Genomic DNA, 8,851 nt, shown 5'->3' on the forward strand with positions numbered 1-8,851 from the left:
GAGAGTACAGATTTTAAAAGTTCAGACTGTGTATGTTTCTGGACCTGGGGTTGGGGGAGATGGCTTCAGACAACGACCCAAGGGGAGGAATTAACTCTCAAGAGGTCCTTGGGAACTGCCCCTGGCGAAAACAAACCACGAGTTAGAAAGGGCGAATAGCCTCTGAGAGAAAGCTAGAAGCTAGGTTGTAGTTTGGACTTCTCCTTAAGCGGGTCAGTCCTCGAAATTTCGTCGCCCAAGCTGGACCACTCACCGGGTCTACCGAGCCGCAAGGCTTTATGAGTTGGGAACAAGCGGCCCAGACCCGGCACAGTCCGACAAATCACTAGGTGGCCATTTATCCGTTCCAGAGACCGTTGCTAGGGAAACGGAGCAAAGCCCTGAGCTCACCCCGTCGCGGTTTTCCTTAGGCAAACCAAAGAGCTTCGGGGGCGTAGTTACGTGAGTGACGCACGTAGGGGGCGGGACAGAGACGAAACCGGACCAAAGAACGGGTTACGTCCCAGGGCGCATGCGTGCGGTGCTGGGCTGCGGGATAGCTGGAAGTCCTCGGCGGTGTTGGGGAAAGTGAGCTATGGCAGCCACGAGTGCCCTTCCAGGCGTATCTTTGCGAGAAGCCACCCAGCGAAGGTTGCGGAGGTTTGCAGAGCTTAGAGGTACCAAAGGACGAACCCTGGCTCTCCCCGGCAATGGACAGGGAGGGCGCTTTACGCGCTGGGATATTTGCTGGACTACCACTTCCTTCTACTAATCACTTACGGGCCTAGGACGCTAGCCCAGGCGCAGTTAATGTTGCTCTTGAGTTTTTTATTCTTCTGTCACTCTCCTTTCTTTACGTTATGCTTGTTACTTTCTTTCTTTAAGTTTATTCCCAGTTGCGTGTATATATATATATATATATATATGGAGGAATGAGAAGACAGACAATTATTAGCCTGACTAGTGAAGCTATAAATCCAAGTTATTTGGTTAGCTCATTAGCAAAAATTATTTTAAATAAATCTAGAAGATCTAAAGCATAGTGATTTGACTCTTACAAATCCAATTTTAGCTTTCTTCCACTCCCTACCTACTTCACCAGTTTGTTCCATGATGTGAACGCTTACTAAGTGAAAAGCGAAACAACACGGTGGAATTATGGATTAAAAATTAAAAGGGGTAACTTTGTGTCAAAATGTTTTTTTAAAGGACTATGCCACTTGTCATTTCCTGTACAACTATCTAATTGTTCATATTTTTGTTGACGTTACTGCTTTAAAAATACAGAAAATAATACTTGTATTACAGTAAAATGTTCAGGACTATTAGATTCTAGCTGACTAGAATTTGTTAACTAATAAAAACGCTTATTCGTCTTGTTTATCAATAAAGAAGAGCGTCCAACTGTCAGCCAAAAGTTCAGTCTCTTATTGAGTTCATCAGGGAGCTGGGAACTTTTCTGTTATCCAGAATTTGGTGTCATTCTCCAGTAACCTTTGTAAACTTGCATGGCTCATTTTAAGGCAATTAAAAAGTAAAGTGCCCACATTTATGAACACCAACATTGTAGCAATGGGTCCTTGGGTTTAGTCTTTCTTAGCCAACAAACATTAAGTGGTCACTGTATGTGAAAATTGATTTTCAAAGCTGGAGATTAGTTTATTCCTTTGTCTCCTCTCTTTATTTAAGAATTGAGCTCATCTTTAGCAAGTCAAAAGTACTTCTCTTAATCAAGAAACATTACAACTCTCAGAAAATCTAAATAAATGGGACTGTAGACCATAAAAGGAGCAAGTAATCTAAAAGGAAAAAAAAAGTAGAATTTGTGAACAATCCTCATTAGAACTATTTTGAATCCTACTAGCTGACCACTCATTATTCCCTAATTCTCAAAAGCAGAAGATAAATTTTTGGAAATACTATTACCTCTTTTTTCCTTCTTTCCAAATAGGTAAACCTTTAACAGCTAGAGAATTCTGATAATATTTATCACTTTCTTGCTTCTTCCACATAGGCAAACCTGTGGCAGCTGGAGAATTCTGGGACATTGTTGCAATAACAGCAGCTGATGATAAACAGGAACTTGCTTATAAGCAACAGCTGTCAGAAAAGCTGAAAAAAAAGGAGTTACCACTTGGAGTTCAATATCATGTTTTTGTTGATCCTGCTGGAGCCAAAATTGGTACACATTTATGGTCAGATTTATATCATAAATTGTGGGCAGAATAATCATTGAAGAAAAGCTTTCCTGTGGCTTACAGTTTATAAACTGTGTGTCTTACCACCTATAGTCTTTACAAACTTTAAAATTTTTATGTAAATTCACTATTTTTTAAGAAAGATAAAAGGCATGGCAACTGTTTTTACACATTGTGGACTTACCATGAAAATCTTCCAGAATGTTATGTTACTTAAAAGAGACTTTTATTAGTTTTAATAAAATTTACTCAGATGGTGAATATTCTTTTGGACCTTATCAGTAGGGCTCTTAAGGTCCCTCCAAACTACACAGTTTGTTCAGAAACTTACATGAAGAGATCAAATCAGGAAAAATAAATATTTGGCCTCTTGGGACCACATTGCAGAATGTGAAAGAGCACAGTCTAATGGCATAATTATAGATGTTTACTTTTAAAAACCAGTTTGTCTACTTTGCCTTTTGACCTTACCTTGCAAATAAAAATACATGCTATTTTCCTGGGGGCCATTTTCCATGTGATACTTAAAGCTGAAGCTCGTTGATACCAGAGTTAGGGTATCTGTATCTGATACTGGCATGTCCTAATTAGCCAGTGTTTTAATCCTCATAAATATGTGGCCAGTACTTTTCTGATTCCCATGTTTGAATGAGATTCAGGCACAAAATGTTAAATAACTTGCCCATGGTAACTAGTAAGTGGAAGTTACATTTAAGATGTTTTTTAGGAAAACAGGTTCTAAAAAACTTTTTAGAAAGTAAATCTAACACATATATTTGATCATATGGGAGAATTATTTTAATAGGTTTTACAGTTCATAACTCCAAGTGAATGTGTAAACTTACAGTCTTATAGTGTTGCAGATTGCTTAATTTATCATTTCTTTCTTTTTACTACTATTTTCAGGAGAAGATTAACTCAACTTTTATTACCAAGGGCTCATCTCTGGGTTTTATTACTAATTATTTAATTGCTAGGAAATGTGTATTTAATTTGATTCTTTTGCCTGTACCCTTGCTCTCTGCCTGGTTAATTGTAGCCAAAGGTCATATCCTCAAAGTTATAACACCTAAATTTACTGTAATAGCAAGGTTTTTGTAACTTCCTGTGAAATAAATTGAGCTTTTTAACTTTATTTTTAAGGAAATGGAGGATCTACGCTTTGTGCCCTTCGATGTTTGGAAAAGCTTTATGGAGATGAATGGAATTCTTTTACCATCCTATTAATTCACTCTGGTAATGTTACACTGTACTAATTTACATTGTCTTTTAGTATATTACCTTTTATATCAAAGGGACTTTTTTCTCCCTTACTAATACTATCCCCTCTTTCTTTTTTTTTTTTTTTTTCTCTTGTCTTTGAAGTTATTCTGCTTTGGAAACAAATATTTTATGCTTTCCTTGATATTTTTAGGTTGTAGGTAGCATAATATTTTTCACAAAATTTAACCTTAAAATTGTAGATCACATAAATCATCAACTTTTCATGTATTGTTTTTGGTATACATATCGAAAATTATTTTCCTAAGATAGAACTCATCAAAATATGAACGTTTCTTGACAATGCTTTAGAAAGGATTCTTGCTGTAGGGGAGAGGCTGGTTTAGTACTGTGATTACCAGACTTTACACAAAATCTTCTGTTAACACATTTTTATCTAGTTACTGGTGGCCAAAGTCCATAATCCTTAGGAGTTTAAAAACAAAAAGAAAAGGTGGTGACAGAACATGGAGTTGACAAGAAGGTATAAAAGAGGGAAAATCACACACCAAAAAAGGGAACAGAAAGGTAGGAAAGAAGTAATCTCAGAATATAATTTTTTAAATTGGACAAATTTGGTTGTATGAAAATTTTGGTTATATGAAAAAAACCTCTGTTATTTTTCCTCTATGTACTGGAGGCTGGCGAAACTTTGTCATGGACTTGTACCAGTTCAGGAACAGATATTTTAGAGCCACTCATCCACATGGTTACCAAGGCACTTTTTATTTTTTAGGATTCATATACGGAACAATGATTCTTTTTAAAGATGATACCGAGTAAAGCATCCAAGTTCTGATTTTAAGACTAACTGAAAAAGTAAAAGAAAAATTCAAATTTACAGTTTTATTCCAGAACAAGTATTATTATTATTATTACTAATTTAGTAAAAATTAAGTTAGACACCAGGAAATATATATTAATACAATTGATCCTTGAAAATATATAATAAGGCATTGATCTGTGAGTGGTGCTGACCCTCACACAGTCTAATATCTGCATGTAACTTCATAGTTGGTCTTCTGTGTAGGCAGTTCCACTCTCCATATCCACAGTTTTTCATCAGGGATTCAACTAACCTCGGGTCATATAGTCTTACAGTATTTATTGAAAAAAATCCTCATATAAGTGGACTGGTAGAGTTCAAACCCTTATTGTTCAAGGATCAAGTGTAATTAAAAGTAGGTAATTCTTACAATGCTGAACTTTACTGTTGGTTAGTATTTGGAAAATGAAAAAGAAAGTATTAGCTCTCGTTGGTTGAATGATGTACTGTGTAGTAAGTGCTTTACATGTATTGTTGATCTCATAAAACATGATAAAGCAAGTATTTACATCTGCTGATTTAGTGTTAAGTCCAAAGATAAACAATTAAAAAGTGGTGAACCAGAATTTGAACCCATTTTTGTATGACTCTATTATGCCTCTCACTATAATTAGTTACGTAAAAATGATGTAAGCTATTTAATGTACTTAAGAGAACACACTTTTAAAGGAATTAAGTCATAAGGCTCATCTTAGAGGGAAAAGCCTTTTAAAATTAAAAACAAATATACATTGTAAAATGCTTTTAAATAAATGCACCTTTACTTCCTTTAAGTGTATGTAATTGAGGAAAAACATTCCATCTGGAAATTACTCTTTAACAGATAATTATGTATATTAGTTTTTTGTGACATTTTTTTTCCCCATGAAGTGGATTTTTAATGTAGGCGTTTAAACATGGTTGAAATTTATTGTGTAAAATGTAGATATAAGGTCATATTTTAGGTCATTGTCCTTTTTACTTGTTATCTAGTTGAGTTAGAACAATTAATAATCTGTAAAGCATATTACAATTCTTTCCTAATCTAGAACTGCATTATAGCAAATCTCTACAGAATTGCTCTGTGAATTTGTAATCTGGAATTTATTATTCTTTCCTGGGATACAGTAATATACTATATATTTTAAATATCTTTAGAGATATTTTGAGTTGTAACTGATGCTCCTGGGTTTTTAAATCTTATAAACAATCTTATAAACATTTTAAAACAGTTATTTTGTTTAATTTTATATAGGTGGCTACAGTCAACGCCTTCCAAACGCAAGTGCTCTGGGGAAAATTTTCACTGCTTTACCTTTTGGTAGCCCCATTTATCAGATGTTGGAATTAAAACTAGCCATGTACATTGATTTCCCCTCACATATGAATCCTGGGATTCTGGTTACCTGTGCAGATGATATTGAACTTTATAGTATTGGAGAATCTGAGTATATTAGGTTTGACAAACCTGGCTTTACTGCTTTAGCTCATCCTTCTAGTTTGACTGTAGGTACAACACATGGAGTATTTGTCTTAGAACCTTTTAACTATTTAGAACATAGAGACCTCGAGTATAGAAGTTGCCATCGTTTCCTTCATAAGCCCAGCATAGAAAAGATGTATCAGTTTGATGCTGTGTGTAGACCTAGAAATTTTTTTCAACAAAACTTTGCTGAGGGTTACATACCCTCTCTTAAATTAGACCCTGAGTATGTCTACACAGACAGTCTATTTTACATGGATCATAAAACAGCAAAAAAGTTACTTGCTTTTTATGAAAAAATAGGTACACTAAACTGTGAAATAGATGCCTATGGAGACTTTCTGCAGGCTTTAGGACCTGGAGCAACTGTGGAATATACCAGAAACACATCAAATGTTACTAAAGAAGAGTCGGAGTTGGTAGACATGAGGCAGAGAATATTTCATCTTCTTCAAGGAACATCACTAAATGTTGTTGTTCTTAATAACTCCAAATTTTATCACATTGGAACAACTGAAGAATATTTGTTTCATTTTACTTCTGATAGCAATTTGAAGTCAGAGCTTGGCTTACAGTCCATAGCTTTTAGCATCTTTCCAGCAATACCAGAATGCTCTAGTAACAAATCCTGCATCATTCAAAGTATATTGGATTCAAGATGTTCTGTGGCACCTGGCTCAGTTGTAGAGTATTCCAGATTGGGGCCTGATGTTTCAGTTGGGGAAAATTGCATTATTAGTGGTTCTTATATCATAACAACAGCCGTCCTGTCTGCACATTCTTTTGTGTGTTCCTTAAGCTTGAAGATGAATAGACACTTAAAGTATTCAACTATGGCATGTGGAGTGCAAGACAACTTGAAAAAGAATGTTAAAACATTGTCAGATATAAAGTTACTTCAATTCTTTGGAGTCTGTTTCCTGTCATGCTTAGACATTTGGAATCTCAAAGTTACAGAGGAACTGTTCTCTGGAAACAAGACATGTTTGAGTTTGTGGAATGCTCGTATTTTCCCAGTTTGTTCTTCTCTGAGTGATTCAGTTACAACATCCCTAAAGATGTTAAATGCTGTACAGAACAAGTCTGCATTCAGCCTGAATAAATATAAGCTGTTGTCCATTGAAGAAATGCTTTTCTACAAAGATGTGGAAGACATGATAACTTATAGGGAGCAAATTTTTCTAGAAATTACTTTGAATAGAAAACAGTCTGATTTAGAGACATCTTAAATAGTGTATACTCTGCCTTTCTTGATTGAGCAAGATTGCAGATGCAGGAGTTTTCTGTAGACTTGTTTTTTAATTGAAGTGAATTAATGAAAATTATATTAACATGATTGCTGTAGCATAAAATTAATAATAAAAATACAAATAAACCATTTTTTGATGAAAGAATAGTTTAAGGATGTAAGTTCAGAAAAGTGATTTTTTTATATTTATTACTATTTAAATTTTTCTTTTATAAAGATGGACTTGTGGAACATTATTTTGTTCACAAAATACTATAATTGTTTTAAAGGTAATTTTCTAAATATACCTTCAGAATTTTTTCATCTTCTTTTGGGCTTTGGTTCCAATGAAGTTCTAAGTGTTCATTGGCAGTTCTCAAGTGCATTAGACCTATTCTGATGAACTAATAAAAATGTCATACTGTAGGGTCTTCAAAGCACTGTAGGAATACTGTAGAAGTACTTTTTCAGAAACAAATCCATGGCTGACAGAGTCAAATTAAATGAATGCTTAAAATATTGTGATAGTCTGAATTAATAAATAAGTATTAATAGATACAAACCATTCTGAAATTGATGATAAAAATCTATGTGACTTATCAGCAACCCTCAGTTATGATATTTATGTATATATTTTTTCAAGTTTCTTCCCAAGGAGTAAATAAAGATATATGGTAGCCATTGTTTAGCATTTACTGATTTACTTGCAGAGATTTCAGAGGATGTTATGTGTTTGTCACTCATTAAAAGTTCAATGCTGTATTTCTAATCTAATTGATCTAAGGTACCATCAGTTATTAAGAATCACCATTATTTTATGTTCCACTGAAAAAGAGAAAACACTACCAATAAAATATGCAATGCTTTTCTTGTTACTTGAAGTTTTTATTTATTGGAAATCTTTTTTTAAAGCACTTAAATATAGATTTGTGTCATTTAACCCTTTTGCAAATACATGTAGAGGAACAAAAAAAGTGAAATATTAAGATACAGTCAAGACTTTTCTAAAGCTTCACATCTAGAGTCAAACTTTTCTAAAGCAATTTTCAACTCAAGAGTGGTTGATGTCCATGTGCTATCTTCTAATACCATCTAGTACCATATTCTGTGCTATCAAAGGTATTGATAAAGCTGCATATTCTACAAGTGCCACCACCACACTGATGCCTGGATTTACCTTCAAGCTGTGGACACCAGATACCTTTTCTACAAGTTGGATGCTGATGCTTTATTACTTTACAGAGTTGTTTCACTTTTACTTTAGTTTAATCACATGTCTCTAGAATGTAGTTCTATTTAAATCAGTGGGAGGTTTCTGACAAGTTGGTGGTCACCACGTTAATCATATTCCTGCACAATGTATGGATTCTAGTTGCTTTGAAATGTTATCTGTTCCAAAGAATTTGGCAGTGTCTCTTTCCTTGATATGCATCACTTGGTGTGTAGTACCACACATGTACCACCAGCAGTGTATCTAACTCAACCAATGTGATAATCACATGCATGAATAAGTAATAAATTGGACATTATCTCTTGATTTATCATTTTTATTTTGTAAAATCACAGCCCTTAAATCATATACTTTCAAGGTTTGTGAAGGACAGCTACAATTTGTAACTAAATATATTCTGTAAACTTACTGATGAGTTAATAATTAACAATGACCAAGAGGGCATGGAAAAAAATGCAACTTTTGATATTAATCTCCCTTGGGCATTTGTCTTGCAAACTAAACAAAACAGAAATAAAGAGTGTTCATTAATGCATACTAAGTGGAAATAAAGCTTTGAAAATCCAAGTTATATGCTGCTGAAAATCACAAAAATTTGATGGAATGAATCCAGAATCAATTCTCACAAGCTGTGATGATCCACTCATCTTCTGAGGCTAAGCAATAC

The 8,851-nt window shown here is 34.4% G+C and overlaps 1 protein-coding gene across 2 annotated transcripts; it reads left to right on the top strand.

The window, feature by feature from the left end:
- Positions 1 to 494: 494 nt before the first annotated feature.
- FPGT (fucose-1-phosphate guanylyltransferase) lies at positions 495 to 7,828 on the top strand. Of its 2 annotated transcripts, XM_007182923.2 has the most exons (4): positions 495 to 656; positions 1,994 to 2,161; positions 3,321 to 3,413; positions 5,498 to 7,828. In XM_007182923.2, the coding sequence occupies exons 1-4, from the start codon at positions 575 to 577 to the stop codon at positions 6,952 to 6,954; spliced, it is 1,800 nt and encodes a 599-aa protein (XP_007182985.2). In that variant the 5' UTR covers positions 495 to 574; the 3' UTR covers positions 6,955 to 7,828. The 2 variants fall into 2 exon arrangements, with proteins under 2 accessions (XP_007182985.2, XP_007182986.2); XM_007182924.3 differs by lacking the exon at positions 495 to 656 and having other exon boundaries at positions 1,998 to 2,174.
- The last annotated feature ends 1,023 nt before the right edge of the window (positions 7,829 to 8,851 follow it).

The sequence above is a fragment of the Balaenoptera acutorostrata genome, chromosome 1 (genome assembly GCF_949987535.1).
Source record: "Balaenoptera acutorostrata chromosome 1, mBalAcu1.1, whole genome shotgun sequence".
Taxonomy (NCBI): domain Eukaryota; kingdom Metazoa; phylum Chordata; class Mammalia; order Artiodactyla; family Balaenopteridae; genus Balaenoptera; species Balaenoptera acutorostrata.

What these genes read in the sequence shown, in the direction of transcription:
- FPGT (XM_007182923.2), top strand. Translation starts at nt 575, where the DNA reads ATGGCAGCCACGAGTGCCCTTCCAGGCGTATCTTTGCGAGAAGCCACC. An exon ending in GAGGTTTGCAGAGCTTAGAG is followed by an intron (nt 657 to 1,993) that starts GTACCAAAGGAC and finishes TCTTCCACATAG; the next exon opens with GCAAACCTGTGGCAGCTGGA. An exon ending in CATCCTATTAATTCACTCTG is followed by an intron (nt 3,414 to 5,497) that starts GTAATGTTACAC and finishes AATTTTATATAG; the next exon opens with GTGGCTACAGTCAACGCCTT.